The sequence below is a fragment of the Acomys russatus genome, chromosome 18 (assembly GCF_903995435.1).
Source record: "Acomys russatus chromosome 18, mAcoRus1.1, whole genome shotgun sequence".
In the NCBI taxonomy this organism is placed as follows: Eukaryota; Metazoa; Chordata; class Mammalia; order Rodentia; family Muridae; genus Acomys; species Acomys russatus.
In genome coordinates this window covers 45,879,642-45,901,612 of record NC_067154.1, presented here as the reverse complement: position 1 = coordinate 45,901,612, position 21,971 = coordinate 45,879,642, and the positions used below count along the sequence as shown (strand labels likewise).

General features: G+C 35.9%; 1 protein-coding gene across 7 annotated transcripts in view; it reads left to right on the top strand.

The window, feature by feature from the left end:
• Rbm26 (RNA binding motif protein 26) overlaps positions 1 to 21,971 on the top strand; it is a 69,562-nt gene that overhangs the window by 36,566 nt on the left and 11,025 nt on the right. For all 7 annotated transcript variants that reach the window (XM_051160944.1, XM_051160942.1, XM_051160941.1 and 4 more), the window contains 6 exons: positions 6,429 to 6,554; positions 6,869 to 6,943; positions 8,559 to 8,726; positions 10,433 to 10,537; positions 14,261 to 14,461; positions 17,409 to 17,495. In XM_051160944.1, coding sequence (XP_051016901.1) covers positions 6,429 to 6,554; positions 6,869 to 6,943; positions 8,559 to 8,726; positions 10,433 to 10,537; positions 14,261 to 14,461; positions 17,409 to 17,495 — 762 coding nt within the window. The remainder of the gene's footprint in view (positions 1 to 6,428; positions 6,555 to 6,868; positions 6,944 to 8,558; positions 8,727 to 10,432; positions 10,538 to 14,260; positions 14,462 to 17,408; positions 17,496 to 21,971) is intronic.

The following is a 21,971-nucleotide window of genomic DNA, read 5'->3' as shown; positions in this document are numbered from 1 at the left end:
CTGATATAAATTATTTTTTATAAAATTCTTATGATTTATTTGCTATAAATTATTTTATTACTGGCAGTTTAAATTTATTGCTGACAGTTTTTCATATAAGGCTTCCCAACACTTTTCTTTTCAAATAAGAAGGCAAACACAGACTGTTAAGGCCTATATCTTCTGAGCAAGGTGCATGCTGCTTTCATGCTTAGGCACCAGGGAATACTCTGATAGATTTGTTTGCTTGAGTATATGAGACTGTAGAATATTAGAATTGAATGATCGAAAGACCAAGGATAGCGAAACCCCACAAGATTTGTGTTCCTTCTGTTTCTAATCCCTGTTGCTTCCAGACTGAAAAATTCATGTTAAAAGTGAATCAAGCATATAGCTGACCTGCCATCATTTGTTGTTTAGAGTTCTATTTTATTTATTACTTTCTTTGTTAAACTTTAGCATTGGTGGAATTTGAAACTCAGTCTGTCTCAGACTTTCTTCTTGGACATCTCAGTGCCTAAAATGAATTTTTTTCCACATAGAAGTTAATTTTAATTTCTAGATCTTACCACTAAGAGTGATTGTTTCAGGAGTATAGTCTTAAAGCCTTAAAGGCATTGTATGTGTATTTATAGTTTACTACTTTTTCTCCACTGCCTTTAGTTCTCTGGGTTTTGGGTGCCTTATCTTAGCTGATGTCTTGCCATTCTCCCCTTTAAGTTTTATTTTGTTGCCATTTTTATCAGTACTCTTTTAATGTTTATTTGTTATAGAAAATTTGAATTTATTAGCTACAATTACTTAGTGTACTTCACAGTCCATCCTCAACCCCCCACCAAGCAGTTACTGTTCTGTTACTTTTGCTGTGCAGTGTTATTTTTTTCTACCCTTTTGTGTATTGTCTTCCAATCCCTGATGTTTCAGTCTTGTTTGCTCTCAACTTTTTTTTTTTAAAAGCTCACTCTCCTTTTATCTATGTTGATTTCTGTCTGGTTATAGCTTTTTTGTGGTACTTCATCTTGAGTGCCAATTAAATGTCCTTGTGTCTAGCATACCAGTTTTAGAAACTGTTTATCATAGAATGTTAATTTTTTAATGTATTTTTTAATATGAGATCTATATTACTCTCCTTTTATAATGATAAGTTAATGTTTTTATTTGGAATATTTTAGATGGGAAATTGTGTGGTATAGAGACTTTAGTTTTTCATTTAGCCATTGGTAGATGACATGGAACAAGTTCCCATTACTATAAACTAGAGATGCTAATGCCTTTTGATTTTAAATTTTGATTTGATGTACAGTTTTGCTACTATAAATCCAAAGATTGGGAAAATTATGAAGCTTTTCTATCCCATTTTTGGTTTGTTTATTTATATATTTTTACTTTAATATTGTTCTCTTGAAGACTTTCTTGGGTTGTTTTTTTTAAGTACAAGGAAATTGTACTTATTTAAAAGATTGGCTGCACTTTCTGGGAACTAGGGACTGTAGCAAAAATTGATTATGAATTGTAAACACTTTTCTTTGATATTTGTTTAAAATGTTTTTCTGTGAGGTCATACATTCCTTCAATTCCTTTATCATATATGGAAGAGTACAAAGTTGAACTCATGGAGCAGGGTAAATGATGGTTACCAGGAACCCAGGGTGAGGAAGTTATGAAGATGGTGGTTAATGGGTGTAAAGTAATTTCAGAACATGGTAACCTCAACTAAGAACCATAGTTTTAAGTGTTCTCACAACCCAAATGTGAGGCAATGCAAATATTAGGCCAATTTAGTCATTTTACAAGACAGACACACAGATAGATAGATAGATAGATAGATAGATAGATAGATAGATAGATGGATGGATGAATGGATGTATCATACACACAAACACACACACACACACACACACACACACACACACTGGAAAAAGTAACTTTTTATTGGTTAAGTGAAGTTTCTAAAAGTACTTAATATTCTTGAGAAGTGTCTTTAAAATATTTTATAAGTAAAACGTTAAATCTTATTCTTCTCTTCAGAATTTCCCATTTGGCCATTGTTGTACATATTTATGTGCTCTTAAACAGTATTGTAAATAAATATTGCAATTTACTGAATAAATACTTAGTCAAAACATTGAGCATATTGATCTTCCTATATACATAGCTCTTCAGATACTTTTAAAATTAAACTGAGTTTCTCTTTTGCTTTAAATATCTGTTAGAGCTATTTACTTTAACATGTCTGCATCCTTTCATATTAAATTTCAGTTTGAGCATAGTTATTTTAAAAAAAGCTTAGATGGCTTCATAGTAAGCCTATATATATATATATATATATAAACAGAATGACCTTTTCTTTTCATTCTTAGCAAGAAATGTTTGATTTTTACACTTACTAATAGCAGGCATAGATGGTAGTGTTTTACATAAGAAATAAAGCTGTGGGAACTGGGGCGGTTCTCAGCAGTTGAGAGCACTTGTTACTCTGGTAGAGGATCCAGCCTTGTCTCCCAGAACTTACATGGTAGCTCACGGCCATCCTAACTGAGAGGGTGTATGGGGTCGAATGCCCTCTTTTCACATCTTCGGGCGCCACACATGCACATGGTGCATATACATAACAGGCAGGCAAAACCACTAATACATATAAAGTAACCCTAAAAGAAAAAAATGTATCGATGGAATATAACCTCTTACCAATTTAGATGATTGACATTTGTCTTGGTCATAGGAGATGATGAAAAGCATAGCACTCTTCTTCTGGGTTTATATTTGCTACCAAAACCTGACTAAGGATACTATAAGGAAGGAGAATTATAGGCTAACACCTGTTTTGAACATAGGCACAAATACTCCAAATGAAATAGTAGCAATTTCTAGTGACATGTAAAATACATACTACATCAGGGACAAGAAATATTTAGCTCAGAAATTCAAGATGATTTAACATTAGTAATTTGTCTGACTGACCATGTTCGTATTGTAAGGGAAAAGGAAAACCTTGCATGGCTACCTGTTAAGAAAAACATTTATTGAAATACTTAACACTCTGCAAAGTAGAAGCAGACAGAAAATTTCCTTACCTTGATGAAGAATGTTTGCACTCTTTTCACCAGAACTAACATTAAACTTCATGGTGAAACATACTGAATATCTCCCATCTGTTAGGATCAGGAATAAGACAAAAATGTCACTTTCTTTCAGTTTTTTTTTTTCCCATAGGGTCTAACCAATAAAGTGATAAAATGAAATAAACCATAATAAAGATCAGAAAAGAAGAAAGAAAACTGCTTATATATGTGGGTGACATGATTATTATATATGTAGAAAATCCAAGGTAAACTTGTAAGCAGTTGAGACAATAGGTGAATAGAATCATATCATTAGGAGTTAAGCTAGATTATGTTACTATATGAAATTACAGCACATGAAAAAAATTGGAAAATAAACATGCTGTGTTTACTTGTTAAGACCTCTGTCCATACTCCATGTTCTCAGAATTTGTAACTTAATCTTACCTGTTAGATGTATTTGTTGGTTTCTTCTGCTGTTTTACTTTAAATTAATTAATTAATTAATTTATTGAGAGTGCTAGTCGTCAGACTCAGGGCCTTGAGCATGTGCTGCTGCTGGCCTTCAGTTTCATACACAGCTAAGGCTGGCTTTTAATGTACCATCCTACTGCTTCCAGCTCCCAGGTACTGGGATTTTATAGGCACATGCCACCAAGCCTGCATAAATTTTAAGTCTTGAAAAATGTGGATATTCTTTACCATTCTAGTAGTTAAGCGCTAGAACTAAAGAAGTTCAAATAAAAAGCAGTATTTGTAATCCCACAGTTTTTATTTCCAAGACACGTTTTAATTTTACATCTTGGCACCCTTGAAGTAAGGCTGCGTTTCACCACTTGTTGTAAATACATTTATGTTTGTAAGTACTTTACTGTTGTTTCTTTATTGTTTAAGTAGGGGTCCTTGAGATTGAGGCTTTGTGGAATATTATATCATAGATCTATTTTTGTAGAAGGAAATCACTAGATAAGGCTATGGATGTGGTAATGACGCATATAGAAACAAGGAAGTGCTTTCTTATCAGACACTCATGTCAAGCCAGCACTTCTTGGTCTGATATGAAATGCTAAGATGGTTTAAAGGGGTGTGTGTTCCTTATCCACTGAAATAGGAAAAAATCTAGGTTAAACATTATTTTATGACAATGTATATTTGATGCTGGAAAATAGGGTCATGATACTCAGATTCCCAAGATTTATTCTATTCATAGTTTTTTAACTTATTAGGCAATTCTCGCAAAGAAACAGTATAATCACACTTAAAAGAAAGTCTCAACTGTCTTGTGTTTCTCAGTAGTTACAACCTCTTCTTTGTGTAACATGGCTTAGCAGTTTGTGACATCAAAGAAATTCTCCAGACTTATTCCAGAATAATCACTGAAGTTAGACTATAAACTAAATCTGTACTTTGTATTCTAATGACTGCAAGTATTTTATAGTTAGCATTTCATGTTTATTGGCAATAATGACAGTTTTTTGTTTTGTTTTGTTCTGGTTTTTTTTTTTGTTTGTTTGTTTTTCAAGACAGGGTTTCTCTGTGTAACCTTGGCTGTCCTGGACTTGCTTTGTAGACCAGGCTGGCCTTGAACTCACAGCGAACCACCTGCCTCTGCCTCCTGAGTGCTGGGATTAAAGGTGTGCAGCATAATGACAGTTTTTTAACTTGAAGAAAATTACCCATAAAAATTTGATACATGTAGAGTATTATTTTCCTTTGCCTTTTAAGTTGTGCTCTGTGAAGCGAGCATGACAGTTTTTATTTCATTTGGATTCTGAGACATTCATGGATGCTTTGAAGAATAATAAGTTGCCTATGTTTTTTGTCCTTTAATTTCATGATGAAAGACCAGAAAGTGGTCTCCAGATTGCTACTTTTATGCTACATCAGATGTTAACATGTTAGTAGCTTTTAAAAAAGGGGGGGTAATATTTCTTATTTATACTCTTTTATCTGTCTGTATCATCTTTTAGTCCAGGAACTTTAAAGAGGAAGTACTATTTTCTCTGGAAAATCATGGTTCATGGTTACTTGTTTAGGTTTTTATAGACTGTTGATACTCTTCTAAGACAGGTGCCTAATGAAGGGAATAAAAAGCCTGTAGGTACTACCTTACTATTTATTATTATTATTATTATTATTATTATTATTATTATTATTATTATTATTATTATTATTATTATTATATCTTGTGTTTTAAAGGCTTTTTCACTTCAACCTATAATCATTTGTTTAATGTATAAATATATTTATTATTAACATGTGTGATTGTAGTGTGATACTAACAGTATAGTGATACACCAAGTAAAAAAGTAATGTCTGCTCAAGGAGAGAGCTTTCGGTTTGTATTTTAGATACATCAAGATGAACCTCCCAGTTTTATAGATGAGCACACTGAGGTTACCCCACTTCAAGGTCACTTTAACCAAAGTCTCATAATTGTGTGTCAGTAAGTCTTAGGTTCAATAGTCACAAAGAAGAGAGAGACTAGATCTTTGTTTCATGGACTTTGTAATGTAGTTAGGACTGAAGATATTATCATCTGCTTCTTTTTGTTTTTTCTTTTCTTTTTTAAATCTTTATTTTATTAAATAGTTAATATCACCTAGCAAATTTAATGATATTTTTATATCGTGGCTTAAGGAATAAAAATCTGGGGGCTGGAGAGATGGCTCAGTGGTTAAGAGCACCGCCTGCTCTTCCAAGGTCCTGAGTTCAATTCCCAGCAACCACATGGTTGGTGGCTCACAACCATCTCTATAATGTAATCTGATACCCTCTTCTGCAGATAAAGCAGTCATGTGCAATTAAAAAAAAGAAAAAAAATCTGTAAGTATTGAAAAGAAAGGAAAAGTGGTTAGGGCTTTGGCTTGTATGGCATCTGAGTTTGGTTTAGGAAGTTAAAATCACTTCAGGTAGGAAGAGTGGCCTGTAGGGAATGGAGAATGGCTGCTGCATTTATTTTGTGGCTACAAATACAGTGATCAGACTAAACCGAAGGATAACAGTCCGTTTCTTCTTGTGCTTTTTTTTTCTTTATTCAGATAGGCAGGCGTTAATATATTCATAAGGACAATAATGGCAGTCTTCTTTCTGCTTTGACTTCATGTTTTACATGTTTGGCTTTGTTTTGTTGTGGTTTTTGTTTTTGTTTTTTGTTTTTAGTAGGTATTAAGTTACCAGGATTTTTTTTAAGGGCGTATTACACATTCATGCCATTCATTTCAAGTCATGAATAACTTAGTTATTATAACCATATAATACGCTTAGTTCAACATCTAATTTTAGGCAGATATGTTTTAAAGTTAGAGTTTCTTAGAAAGCAAGACTTAAGAAATTAAGGTACAATTGATAACACTCTTTTTTAAGAACTTGAATTTGTGTTGGTAGGTGTTGTCTACATCTACTGGCCTTACGAAAACGGTGTATAATCCAGCTGCTTTGAAGGCTGCACAAAAAACTTTACTAGTTTCTGCTCCTGCAGTTGATAATAATGAAGCACAGAAAAAGAAACAGGTAAGCACAAATAGTATAACATACAAAATTTTTGTGTAGAGAGCCCTTTCTACTTGGTGTGTGTGTGTGTTAGTTACAGTAAGACTGTATGGTTTGATCTTCCATGTGTAACAATAAATGCTCTTTCTTTCCACCTTTATTCTGTGAGGAAGTTTCCTCTGGTTCATCTTTGAAGCTTGCATACATGGTCTAAGCTTTACAGACATGAACTTTGTATATTGCTTTTGTTGCCATGATTATTTAATTAAGGCTGCCCTTTTCTTGTATTTTATCTATCTGTAGTCATACTCAAATGGTAGTTTTGATTCTTTTAGGAGGCACTGAAACTTCAGCAAGATGTAAGAAAGAGGAAGCAGGAAATTTTAGAAAAGCACATTGAAACACAGAAGGTAAGGACGTGAGGTCCGTGTGGTAGCATTACCAGGGTGGTGGTTGTTGTTGGGGGTTTTTGTTTGTTTCTGTCTTTTAGTGAATTTAATCTATTTAATTCACAATGAGAAGCAGATTTATTGTAATTGGTAGTAGAAAAAGTGAAAAACTTAAGAGTATCATCAACGTTATGTATTTTGTTAGCATTGGAGTTGAGCAAACATACGAAGTGATAGATATAGTTTATGTGGAACTGATTATCAACATGAAATGAAAATAAGTTCATTTAGCTCTTACTGTAGAATAGTTTGGTTAGTAAATAATGAAATGAAATATTTTTCTCATTATTGATATGTCCTTTACTAATTTGGGATCCTCTACTCCTGTATTATACAATAGAATAGTCAAAAGCAACATCTGAGCCGGGCACAGTGGCACATGTCTGTGATCACAGCACTCGGGGAGGCAGAGGCAGGTGTGTATCTCTGTGAGTTTGAGGCCAGCCTGGTCTACAAAGCGAGTCCACCATAGCCAGGGCTTCACAGAGAAACCTGTCTGTAAAAAGAACAAAAAAGCCACACCTGATTGTGACTGTTTTATATGTGTCTAGTCCAAATTGAGGTGAAAATGTTAATTATACAACATTTCAAAGATAAAGTATGAAGGAAAAATAATCTCAGTAGTTTTGTTGTTGAAATGTGCATTTTGGTACACTAGGCTAAATTACTGAAATAATTAAATTTTTCTTTTTTAATTTTTTTAATGTGATTGATTTTAAAAATAAAAAGAATCTCATTATATGGGACACTGAGAGATGGGTCAGTGATTAAGAGAATTTGCTACTACTACTGTTTCAGAGGACCCAAGTTTGGGTTCCTAGACTACATCAGGTGGTTCACTCCCAGCTGCTGTGACTCTAGCTGCAATGGACCAGACATCCTTTCCTGGCCTCCGTTGGCATCTGCCTTCCTATGGCACACACAAAAACACATACAATTAAAAAATATTACTGACGGTGGCTGGTATTTTTTTGGCTGACATTTTTGGGGGCAGATTAGTTTACTTTATGACATTTAATTAGAAGACAGTTCTTGATTGTGTTTTGTAATGAGTATTAGGTAGAAATGTGTGAAAATACAGAAACAATGTTTTGTTGGGTCACAGTGCTGGTTACTGTAATCTTAGTACCTGGGGAGGCTGAGCCTGTTACATTGCTTAGTTTCAGGCCACCTTGGGCTACAAAGTAAGATTTTCTCAAAAACCTACATTAAGGTTAGAAATATGGCCTTTTCTTATTTTGGATATATTTTGTTAAAGAGAAACTATAATGCTTTTTGTAAAAAACTGAAGCTAAAGCTGTCTTAACTCAGAGAACATAATTCTGTGTGATCTCCCATTCTACTTTTCTGGTCCAGGTCTTATGTTCTAAGAGCTAAGTAATAGTAAGGTTCTTCCCGCAGTAAGCTGATTGTAGCATTGTTAGTATTACCAAGTCTGCTTTTCTTTCTTTGTATACTTTGTTGAGAACATGTAAACTAAAACTAGCATCTATTTGTTTTAACTATTTTACTATTTTTGTTTTGTTATTATTAGTAGGAGTAAGTCTCTAACATGTTTTGTTTTAAATTTTGCTAGATGCTAATTTCAAAATTAGAGAAAAACAAAACAATGAAGTCTGAAGATAAAGCAGAAATAATGAAAACATTAGAGGTTTTGACAAAAAATATTACCAAGTTGAAAGATGAAGTCAAATCTACATCTCCTGGACGCTGTCTTCCAAAAAGTATAAAAACAAAGACTCAGGTATTCTGTTTTGTTATTCATACTTACTAAGAATATCAAACATGGGTCTGGAGAGGTGGCCTAGTGGTTAAATGCATTTGTTGATTTTTCCAGAGGGTCCAGGTTCAACCTACTCACTTGGCAGCTAAAACTGTAACTCCAGTTTCATAGGGCCTGTCACCACCTTCTGGCCCCCAAATGCTGTGAACACACAGAGTGCACAGATACACATGGCCACAAAACACCCATACATAGTGAGTTCAAAGAAATCTTAGAGAGAGAGAGTGTGTGTGAGTGTGTGCGTGTGCACACAAGCAAGCTGGAATTAAAAGCGTGCTTTAATCCCAGCACTCAGGCGGCAGAGGCAAGCCTGGTCTACAAAGCAAGTCTAGTACAGCCAAGGCTACACAGTGAAACCTTGTCACAAAAAACGGAGAGGGAGAGGGGAGAGGAGGGAGAGGGGAGAGGAAGGGAGAGGGGAGAGGAAGAGAGAGGGGGTGAGAAGATATCAAGCACTGTTTTGTTTTTTTAGGATGTATACTTTCTCCTAGTTCTTACAGTTGTGAAGTTAGCTTTTAAGAGGATGATTATGAGCAAATAATCTGAGGAAACAGTGACATGGGTGCGAAGTTTGAACTGTGTATTGTAACTAGTTAGTGATGTAGAAGGAGGTAACCTCGCATCACTGTCCAGAATGGAATATTTGCGAGCTCAGAAAAACTCAGGCATTTTCATCTAAATGATCAAAACAAGTAAGCACAACGTTTTCTGATGAATGATAGACTACAGGTGGTACAGTACTTATTAATATGTGTATATGTATATAAAGTCATATTGATATTTCTAATTTTAATATAAATTGCATGGTTATTTTTTAAAATTCATATTCCACTGTCAATTTCCATAATGACAACTTGGTCACAAGACATAAGTCTATTTATTTATCCAAACAGATGTACAATCCATTCAGAATAGTTCCAAAATTTTTGCAGAACTGTTGGATTCAAATTTTATTTTCATCCTTATGAACTAATTGTGCTCCACTAAAGATTAAATCAGACTATGATGTTGGTTTACTTCTAGTTGTTTTTGTAAATACTGTTAATTAGATAAAGTTAGGTCTATTTTTGTTAGTTTTCAGTTTTGGATTCTTTCTCCTTACCTTTTACTTTTTATTATTTCATTAACTCATAGTAGCATGGTTTAAAAGTACATAAAAGATACACATAGGGGACTACTCTCCCACCCTCACCCCAATGCACTGTCTTTAGTCTCGCTTCTTGTATGTGACCAGCACCATTAGCTGTGTTTTCTCCTCAGATCTAGCTAAGGTCTACGTGCTCACCTTTATAAAAACATACTATATATTGCTTGTTAGAACTATGTTTTCAAAATTATTACACTATCAGTTCATGGAAATCACACCTTGGCTGTGGTAGACACAATGAATTTTAGGGAAATCAGTGAGAATACAATTGACTGTGAAGCTTACTTGAGTAACATTACTGGCAATAGAAAAGAAATGTTGGTTGGCCTGGTGACACGTACCTATAATCCTGGCAGTTTTGAGGCCAACACAGGAGAATCTTGAATGTATAACTAGTCCATGTCAAAAGAAAAAAAAAAAAAAAAAAAGGACAAGTGAATATGAGAAAAAAAATCTTGTAAAAATGTTTATATAAATTCAGAGTATTACTTGTTATTTGAAACATTAATGACTTTTTCAGATGCAGAAAGAATTGCTTGACACAGAATTGGATTTATATAAGAAGATGCAAGCTGGAGAAGAAGTTACTGAACTTAGGAGAAAATACACAGAATTACAGCTGGAAGTATGTTCTATCACTGCTACACAGTTCAGTTAAAGAAACAGATACAGTTGTGGTGAACATGAAAATGTGTCTTTTGATTCCAGTTAATAATTACTGACTAGCATGGATGTATGGGTAGATGGTTGGATAGAAAGGGAGGAGAGAGAGAGGGAGAGATGGAGAGAGAGAGAGAGATTGGGGTCACACACACACGCGCGCATGTTGGAATAAGAGAGAGGAAACAGGCCAATTGATTTTACAAAGTACTGGTGAAAGTATTTTGAAAACAGCAATTTTATATATGCTTGTTTACTTATTGCATATGACTGTCAGGACAGTTTGTAGGAGTAAGTTCTCCTTTCACTGTGTGATCTCAGGGATTGAGCTCTGTGCTTTGATTTTCTGATATGTCCTGCTGGCCTGAGAAACTGGTATTGGTGACATACTGTTTCTGCCTATATTCCCTGGTGTCTCCGTTTGTTTTTCTTGTTTTCTTCTTGAGGTTAAATACAATTAGAGGCTTTTCCGGCATTTGTGTGGAAATATTCTGTAAAGTCACATAGGCATGCTGTGCTGAATTGCTGAAGATGAGATTTAGAATTGTAAATCTGTTGAAAAACATGCTTTTTAAGTTTTGCCTATAGATGGTGCTGTGGGTGTTTTAAAAGATAAAATAAACTACCTTATAATTTAGTTACATGGTTGTTATATGAGAAACTTCTAGTGAAATTGGTCTGTTATAAAACATAGATGTTTAATGTTTAGCAAAATAGTTTAAAAGTTAGCATTATATCACAAAATATGAAAATATTAATGTCTATATTCACAATTGCTTGACACAATTCAAGGTGTTTTAAAAGATAGTTTATTTTGCTTAATTTGAGCTTGCTTTCCCTTCCTTTCTTCCTTTCTTCCTTCCTTTCTCTTTTTTCTCTTTGCTTTTTTGAGACAGGGTTTCTCTGTGTAGCCCTGGCTGTCCTGGAACTCACTCTGTGTAGACCAGGCTGGCCTCAAACTCAGAGAACTTCCTACCCCTTTCTTCCCAAGTTTGGGGATTAAAGGTGTGTGCCACTGTGCCCAGTGAGTATACTTTCATGTAAGTTTGTTGACATTGCTTTTTTTTTTTCTCCTCATCCTACAATGCAGTAGAATCTGTTTAGTTCTGTGAAAATATTTAAAACTTATGGCACCTGCTAGACATGCCCTAGGCTCTGTCTTATCTGGGAGTTAGAAAAAGCTGTGAAATGTCATAAGTCTACATACACTTGAATTCCTTGAAACATGATGTGTTTTACCTATATATTCTACAAAAATAATTTTAAATTGTTTTTCCTCATATGAATATTTCTTGCCATTGGTAATGTAAAAAATGAAATATTGTAAAATTTCTGTTGCGTAATTTTAGTAAATAACATAAAAATTACTGTTCATGTTTTGCTTGTTATAATTCAGCCAAAGATGGAATCATATTTTCTTACCTTCTATGATGACTCAATTTTGTTTTGCAGTCAATACTTATATATTCAGCAATGCAGTAGATGCCAGAATGTGATCATCACAGTAATTTTTCTATTGCTTGTTAATAGAGATAAGTGAACAAAAAATTTTTAAGATCAAATACATTATGAAAGGTTATGTTAAATATACTGTTTGATATAGGATTTCTTGGAGACTTTTAGTTTGAATCTACAAATTATAGGCTGCTGAAGCTTAATTTTCAGGGAGCATCTATGAGCTATTATTAATATTCTTCAGGGCATACTTTGACATGTGTAATCACGTATCTGGGTGTTTCTGTGTAGCCCCTGACTACCTGGAGCTTGTTCTGTGGACCAGGCTGGTCTGGAACTTACAGAGATCCTCTGCCTCTGCTTGCCAAGTGCTGGGATTAAAGGCCTGTACCACCACTGTCCAGCTATCCTTTCCTCATTAAAGTTATTGTTTTTCTTACTTTAGTAGTTTTTAATGGACCAGCTAAGAATTGTATATTTATATGGTATATAACATGATGTTTTGATATATGTATGCATCATTGAATGTTACCAAAGTGATCTGTGCATCACCTCACATAGTCAAACTTGTGAAAATACATTTTAAAATTTTCTTCCTTAGGTCTTTTCAAATATATCACATGTTTTTATCAACTGCACTTACCATGCTATACAGCAGATGGTACAATTTATACTGTTGTACATTTTGACCAACACAGTCCTTGCTAATAGCCATTCTTCTGTTTCTATGAGATTGCTGTTTTAGATTCTGCATGTAACTGAGCTCCTACAGTAGTTGTCTTTCTGTGCTTGGTTTATTTCATTTAGATTTTTATTGATTTTATGCTTATTTTTGGTAATGTGAGGATTTGTTTTTACTTGGATGTCATAAATCCTTATCAGCATGTTGGTCATTGTGCTTGTCTTGCTTCTGAAGTTTGTATGTACAGTTACTCAGACTGAAGTGCCAACCCTTTGTTCAGCCTCCATAGCCAGTGAGTGAACTGCCAAATTTCTTACCCCCAAGCGGGGATGGTATCCATATAATATTGGATCCCTTAGGACTATCAAGCACCATGTAGTGCTGGAATCTGAACTCAAGTCTTGGTTAAGAACCTCTCAATAATTTACCTGTCTGGAAATTGAGCTAGTGTATTTGGTTTTTATGTATTGTGTACATGTCGCAAGTGTGCTATTGCATTTGTGGAGGAGGCTAGAGCCAGAAGTTGATGCTGAGTGTCTTCCTCAATCTCCACTTTTTGGGGGGGAGGGTTGCACAAGAGTTCACTGAGTCTGGAGCTCATTGATTTAGCCAGGCTGCTTGGCTGGCAAAGCTGCTTGGGCTCTCCCTGTCTATGTCTCCCTGGTTACTGAGATGACAAATGTGCATACTGATGTCCTTGTTATGCAGGTGCTTGGGGTTGACCTTAGGGCCTCATTCCTTCGTGGTAAGCACTTTAGTAAATGTGCCCAACTGCACAATCTGAAATTGTACTTGCGGTTGAGGACTACTAACATGGGTGTTTATGAAATATTTGTGGAATGAAGGAAAGGTCTACCACACAAAAGAAATAGTGTGGTAGAATATTAAATTCTTTTTTTGTTCTGTGGTGTCATTAAAACAATGCATTTGAGAAAACTTACATCAGTTGAGTCAACTGACAATGAGATAGAAGCATTTATTTGAAAATTATACAAAACTTGAAGAGCTGGGCTATATAGTTCAATATAAAAATATGCTTATTATCTCTGGGTCACACTGCAGTCTGTACTAACTTGGCTTTTGCAGTCACGGCCAGTGCTCTTGTGTTATGAAGAGATCCAGAGTTACCAGTCTTTTGTCATATGTCCTCAATGCTTAGAGTATGAACTTACCTTGGGAGGAGGAAGGGTAATGTGGCAAGATGACTCTGTGTGTAAAGTTGCCTCCTGACAGGCCTGATACTTTGAATTTATTTCCTGGACTCTATGGTGGAAAGAGAGCATATTTAGTAATTTTAGATTTTTAAAATATGGTTATTTAAATACTCCGACAGCATAAAAGTTTGATTCATTTTCGAAAATATAACATTTAGCCTGAGTTAACACAGATGTATTCCTAATTTGAAACTTGGCATGCTCAACAGTAAAGTCAACACTAATATTTCAGAATCCTGTAACTCTAAAGTCAGAAACACAGTGTTAGATATTTCAGGTTAGTGGTCTCAGTGCCTCATCACCACATTGTGTAACCCATGTGCTTCTTTTCTGCTAGGCTGCTAAAAGAGGAATTCTTTCATCTGGCCGAGGTAGAGGAGTTCATACACGAGGACGAGGTGCAGCTCACGGCCGGGGCAGGGCTAGAGGCCGAGGCCGAGGTGTACCCGGACATGCTGTGGTGGATCACCGACCCAGAGCATTGGAGATTTCTGCATTTACAGAGAGTGACAGAGAAGATCTTCTTCCTCATTTTGCGGTACTTTCTTAGCACCTAGAAAATAATAGTAATAATTGTTACTTGGGTTAATAAATATTAAGTAAAGAGAATTATGAACGTGACATACACAGGGCTTCCTCAATCAGTAGTGGCCTTTTATTTTTAGTTATAAAATAGCAATAGCATCTTTTTGCTTGTTTGGGAGGAATGCTATAATTCTTTCCCCATCTCCCCCTCTTTTCTTCTTAAGATAGGGTTTCCCAGTATAGTCCTGGGTGACCTACTCAGTCTGTAGACCAGACTGGCTTCAGACTCACCGACTCTCATTTCAGTGCTGGGATTAAAGGTGTGTGCCACCACTGACTAGCTGAAATGCTATAATTCTTAAACTAGATATGCCTTTAAATATTATAAGATTAAGAATTTAAGCTTCATTGTTTCAGAGAGGGACCTTATGTAGGTATATGTTTGTAATTTAAGGAAAAATTGACATGTTATATAGGCTATTCAGAGTTTTAAATATGAAACTTAAGTTTTGTTAGTATGAATGCTCTTGACAGAGTTGAATAGAACTGAAACAAGATACACTTTTGATGTATAATATGAAAGTTGCCGTATTCAGATCAAGAGTGTAATTTAAGAGAGTTTATCTAATGGTGGGTGATACAGTGGCTTAAAAGAGAAAGAGATTCTAGTCCCTGTTCACTGCTTATTTGACCTTCTGGGGTTCATTAGGCTAATGCGCACAATGGAGAATATCCCTACCCTGCCCTTTCATCTTAACTATTTTAGATTTTAGTGTTACCCAGAATTTTCTTGGATATTCTGGTAAGAGTCATCAGCTCTTCCCTCTCAGTGCTTTTAGACACATTGGTTTGACCCAGTCACTGTATTAAACACTTACGCACCTCAGTGACTTAGAGGGATATGCTTGCCCCTGGCGTGTGATGGAAAGATTGGTTCAGGAAAGTATAACAATTAGTAAAACTGAATTGGAGAACTAGAAAAATAGGGAAACTTGTAAGTAGCATACAGATGACTTCGTCTCTCAGAAATTTATATTTCAATGTTTGATGCTCCTATTCTAGGCTTATAGTTAATACTCTATTCTAATATAAGGAAGTTTTAATAGAAATGATTGATGTATAAGAAATAACTAAAGTGATTAGAATTTAAGACTGAGGAGTCTGGAGAGTCCTGTGCTCGTTGGAGTCAGAGGGACAAAGAATGAGAACCAGAGAGGTGCTTGGAGAGAAAGCCCAGCTTTTCCCTGCTGTTTTCCACTTCCTCAAAGGAAAGGAGATCCAGATAGTTAAGTGTCTTGCATTTAGGTACTCAGCGATTCGGGGCTAGCAATCAGTAACTAAAACAATCCAAACACGGTGAGTTTGTTATAATTGGTTTTGTTAATAATAGGCTTGAGAAATAAATATTCAGAAACTTAGAGTGGAAATTGTTTCATACACAGAAATTTTGAGCTCTGCTCAAAGTCAGTAATCATAATTTATCCATGAAAAATATTAGTGTTAAGCAAGAGTACACATTTCAAAGTTTAGCTTTTTTATCTTAGAGAGAGAGAGAAAGGGAGAGGGGGGGGCGGGGAACAATTGACTGTTAGAATAATTGTGACTAGCAAAATGTTTTTTAAAAAAAATGTATCCAGTGAGACTAGTAATAATAGTAATAAAAGCAGCTAAAACTTAAAGGGGATATTAAGAGTTATTTGAATTATCACTGATTTAGTGAGGGCTTTCGGGAGGAGCAGAACTTATAGTGATTTTACACACACACACACACACACACACACACACACACACACACTTATGCACATGTGCACGGTGTGGGATTTAGTAGAATAGCTTACAGGCTGTGGTCCAGCTAGTCCAACAGTGATTGTTGAATCCAATAGAAGGTCCAGGAATCTAGTAGTTGTTCAGTCCCGAAAGCTGGATGTCTGAGCTGATCTGAGAATCCCAAAGAAACTTCATGCTAGTAAGAAGCAGTAGCAAGTAGACAGAGCCAGCTTCCTTCTTTCATGTCCTTTAGTTTACCTAGGCTGCCAGGGGAAGGTATGGTCCAGGTTAAAGGTATATCTTCCTATCTCAGAATATCTGGATTGAAGATGTATATTCCCACCTCAGACATCCAGAATAAAAGTGGGTCGTCTCACTTTAAGTAATTTGATTAAGAAAAAACTCATTGGTGTGCCCAGCCCTTGGCTTTTAGTTAATTCTAGATGTCAAATTGACACGAAGAATAGCTTTTATTGTGCCCATTTTATAGATGAGAAAATGAAACCTTGTTCAAGTTTAAATTTGTTCACAAAAATTTATATTAATTAGTGCATGGCTATAGTTTTCTTTGGAATGAGAAGGAAAATACTAATAATATATAAAGGACTAACTCTTGTGTGCTAAAACTGCTGTTTAGAAAAGTCTTTCTTTATATGGGAAAAATGCAACAAACTCCAATCAAGTATCTTATGATACGCTTAGTATTTAAGTGTGGTAAATTTTGTCTGCCATAGTGGAGCACATAGTAAGTGAACCCATCCATACTCAGTTTATAGTAGATGTGTAAGTCAAGAGTCCTGTACCGATACCTTGACCACTTGGAAAAATTGCTTAAATTCTTTGAATCTTTTCCCCTTTTGTTGGAAGTGATACTAGAATTTCATAGTTTGTTTTGGTGACTCAGTGTGCTGTTCAAAGATGACCTTGTCCTGAGGTTGGAGTCATGAGAAGGGCCAGTAAACAGGCTTTGACCATTGGTTTACCCATTGTAATTCGAATAGAGTATAAGTTACTAATTCTGGAACGTATAGGATTAGAGCTGAGATTGGAAGATAGGACTAAAGGAAATGAGTTACTTGTCGCAATCAATATGGGTTATTATGTATTCTGGATTATGTTTATTGCTGTTCTAATACTATTGGGGGTGTTAGGTCTTTTAAAACACTTTTAGGAAATAATTTGTTAATTTACAGCAATATGGTGAAATTGAGGATTGTCAGATTGATGACTCTTCACTTCATGCGATAATTACATTCAAGACAAGAGCAGAAGCAGAAGCTGTAAGTATTAAAATAATTTATTAAAACTTCATATTTAAATGATTAGTATTTCCTTAAGTTTTAATATAAATTATTTTTCAAGTTTACGGAGAAACTATTTTGACAGAAGGCAGAATATGTTAAGTGCAAGTTTGTGTGCACATAAAATGTCTCTGTATATAATATATACTATAACATAACATAATTATATATATGTAGTCTGTAAAATTTGACATCAAGATGACTTTAAGATTACATTAACTTAGCTGGGCATGGTGGCACATGCCTTTAATCCTAGCACTCAGGAAGGCAGAGGCAGTCAGATCACTGTGAGTTGCGGCCAGCCTGGTCTATAAAGTGAATCAGGGCAGCCTGGGCTACACAGAGAAACCGTGTCTCAAACCAAACCAAAACAATGATTGTATTAACTTGAAGATGTCGTAAGTTCTTTGTACAGGAGTTAGGACCATCACTGTTTACTATTTTATCTGGCCTAGAACAGAGTCTGAATTAGTAGAATGAATGGTAAAAGTTATCTAAGGTGGATGCAGAGAAAGTATACTTCTGTTGCCCACCCCTTTTACTTATCCTTCATCTACTAGTTTCCAGTCCCAACAGGATGAGTTCTAGAAAAGCATTTCTCTTTTAGCACATTTGTGAATAGATTGCTGTTAGCTTTTAAAGTCCTTGTAAGATTATTAACTTAATCTGTAAGCTTTGAATTGTCATTTTTGTTTGTTTCTTCTTGAAACAAGGTCTTGCTATGTAGCTCTGGCTGGCCTAGAATGTTCTATGTAGTCCAGGCTGCCATTGAACTCAGAGGGATCTGCCTGCCCATGTCTCCCACGTGCTGGGATTAAAGTCATGTACCACCATGCTCCTGCACTTGAATTGTCTTTTAAAAGGCAGCTCAGAAGTGTCCTTGTGTGTGTGCGCGCGCATGTCTGCAGGTGTACCTGCATGTGTGTGTGTGTGTGTGTGTGCTTATGGAGACTCGAGGTTGAGGTACAGTGTGTCTTCCTTGACTGTTCTCATCTTATATTGAGGGAGCGTCTCTCTCTGAACTCAGCTTGATCTTAGGGTTCCTGAATGCTGGGATTCCTGCTGGACTGTCCCACCTTCCTGGCCTTTACATGGGTCCTAGAGATCTGAACTCTTGTCCTCTTGCTTATATAGGAAGAACTTTACCCTGTACATTGATCTCCAAACAATAACAGAGAAAAGGAAGTGGAGCATGTGTGTTGCGGCAGGGCTGAACTTTTTGCCCTGTGGATTCTTTAAGATACTATAAAATAAAGACAGTGTTGTTTGTCCTTGCTTTTATACCAAGATAATTAAACCTATGTGAATAGGTGAAAATGTCTTTCTAAAGCTTTTAAGTTGATAGTCAAATGAGTTTTTTGGACAAAACTAAGTTGTTATGTCATCTTTGTAAATGAATACTCCTGCTAGCACCATTAAACATTGCTAAGAGCATATGATAGGAGTTGCTGTCAGGACATTTTAACCAGGAAAGACGAGATCTCATTGGCCTTAGAAACATGTTCATCCGGAACCCTAAAATAATCTAGCTATAGGGGTGAAGATGTTGGCATGGGGAGATTATTTTGTAGAATAACTTGAGCTTGTCTTTTAAAATACAGGGATTTGTTTGTTGATGCTGGAGATTAAGCTCAGGAATTTGTGCATGTTAAACATGCACTCTACCCCCCTTCATTGCAACTACAGATCCCAGATCTAAGTCTAGATCTTTTACATTAAGGCCTTTTTTTTGGTGGGCGGAGGTTGGGTGCACACTTCATCCCAGCACTTGGGAGGGAGGCAGAGGCAGGCGGATCTCTCTGAGTTTGAGGCCAGCCTGGTTTACAAGTCTAGTCTAGGACAGCCAGGGCTACACAGAGAAGCCCTGTCTTGAAACCCCCTCGTCCCAAAAAAAGAAAGACCTTGAAGGTTGATTAAGTGAATAGAGTCTACTCACACGTAATGAGAGTAAATACTATTTCTGTTGTATTTACGAAATAAGATGTAAGGAATAGATAGACTCCTATTATATAAATATTTGGAAATAAGTTTGATCATGAACATTTTTAAGCCAACAAATGTCTTGAAATTTTATAATGTTTTGAAAAGAATGGAAAATTAAATTAAAACTTAAATAAGCAAGGTATAGATAAAATATTTTGAAACTTTAGATTTCAGACAACAAAATGCTTGAGAATTTAAAATTTAGTTTTTTGACAAAAATATGAAATACTTGATTTCATAAGGAAGAATAGAAAATACATAAGTGATTGCCACTTATTTTCCCTAGCATTTTATAAAATAAAAGAAATTCTGGGAGCTGGAGAGATACCTCAGTGTTAAGAGCACTATCTGCTTTTCTACAGGTCCTGAGTTCAATTTCCAGCAACCACATGGTGGCTCACAACCATCTATAATGTGATCTGATGCCCTCTTCTGGCCTGCAAGCATAAATGCAGATGCAGCACTTATACATAAAATAAGTAAATCTATTTTAAAAAGAAGAGAAAAAAGAAATTCTGACATTAAAGTTTAAGACGTCATAAATTCAGGATGAAGAAGACAAAAGAAAAAAAACACCTTTTTGAGTTGTCAGCTTTCACTAATGTTCTCATTTTCTGGTCCATTTTTGTAGATGATTCAATGAACATTTTAATTTTCTAAGCTTAATAATATTTCAAAGTGAAACTACTACAAGAATAATTTGACTGAGACACTGCATATATATGGCTCTTAAAGGATCACAAAAGGGATGGTTATAAGCCAAAATTAAGCTGAGTGATGCTGGCACACACCTTTAATCCCAGTACTGGGAAGGCAGAGAGAGGCATGTGGATCTCTGAGTCTGAAGCCAGCCTAGTCTACAAAGGAAGTTCCAGAATAGCCAGAGCTGTCAACACAGAGAAATCCTGTCTGAGAGTGGGGGGTGAAGAACAAAATAAAACATTATTAAATGGTATTTGGGTGACTGATTGGGGTGGGGCATGACAGTGATGATGACAAAAACCAAAGCCTTGTAACTCATTTTTACATTTAAAAATATTAAATTCAAACTGAGAAGGAAAATAAAACAAAAATACCTGTTAAAGTCTGGGAAATCTGAGGACAGCCTGACTTAACAAAACCCAGGACCCTGCCCCAAGAAAACTCAAAGCAAGACAGGAGAGATGTCTCAGCAGTTAAGAGCACCCAAGAGCACCTTGTGTTCTTGAGATGACCCATGTTTGATTCACAGCGTCCATGTAGCAGATCATAACCACATGTAACTTCAGCTGTAGCGGTTCTGACACCCTCTTCTGCCCTCTGGGCCACCTCCACACACACAGTATATGTTTTTGCACGCATGCACACACACAAAAGAGAGACAAACAGTAAATAAATATAAAACAATTTTCTGTGGGAATGGTTCAGTCAGTAAAGTTCTTGTTGTTGACCTAGCCTCTGATCTCCAGCCCCTATAAAGCTAGCATGACAAGTGAGTCTGCCAGCCCATCTTTGGGCAGGTAGACACAGGTAGAAACCTGGGGCTTACTAGCAAATCAACCCTTCCAGTCACATTGATGAGCTCTAGGTTTAGTGGGAGATCTTGTCTCAAAAATAGAATGCCTGGGACATCCTGTGTCAACTGCTGGTCTGCATACACATGTACATGTACAGGCATTCGGATATACACACTTAACAAAGTAAACAAGTACATAAAAATACTTAAAATATTACCTTAATGTAGTAAGGGCTTTTTAAGTCATAGCATGGTATTTATTTAGGAAAAGGCTTTCTGTTAAAGATCAAAGAATAACTGCTTTCTAAAATTATAATTAAAAATATTAAAGAGGGACTAGAGAGGTGGCTCCGTGGCTTGGTGGTTAAAATGAATACTGCTCTTGCAGAGAACCCACGTTCAGTTTCCGGCCCTCACATCTCACACTCACAACACTGTAACTCCAGCTCCAGAGGATCCTGTGTCCTCTTCTGACTTCCATGAGCACTGTACTCTGTCTTAAATTATTTATATAGTGGTGGTTTTCTCTTGGTGTATGAGAATGATAATCGTGAAAAGTAAGTTTTTATATTATGTGGTTTAACATTTCAACTCTTAAAAGATGTAAAACAAAGCTGTGTGTGGTGGTGCACTCCTTAATCTGAGCACTAGGGAGACTGTGGCAGGCAGATCTTTTGAGACCAGCCTGGTCTACAGAGCAAGTTCCAGGACAGCCAGGGCTACACAGAGGAACCCTTGAAAAACCAAAACAAGTTAAATAAATATCAAACTGAAACTTTTTCTTGAAAAACCAGAATAAGGGCTAGAGCGACAGCTTAGGGTTAAGAGCACTAGCTGCTCTTGCAGAGGATCCAGGTCCAACCCCCAGCACCCACATGGCACTTCACGACAGTCTGTAACTCAAATTCCAGGGAATCCAACTCCCTCACACAGATGCATGCAAAACACCAAATGTATATAAAACAAAAATATTTTTA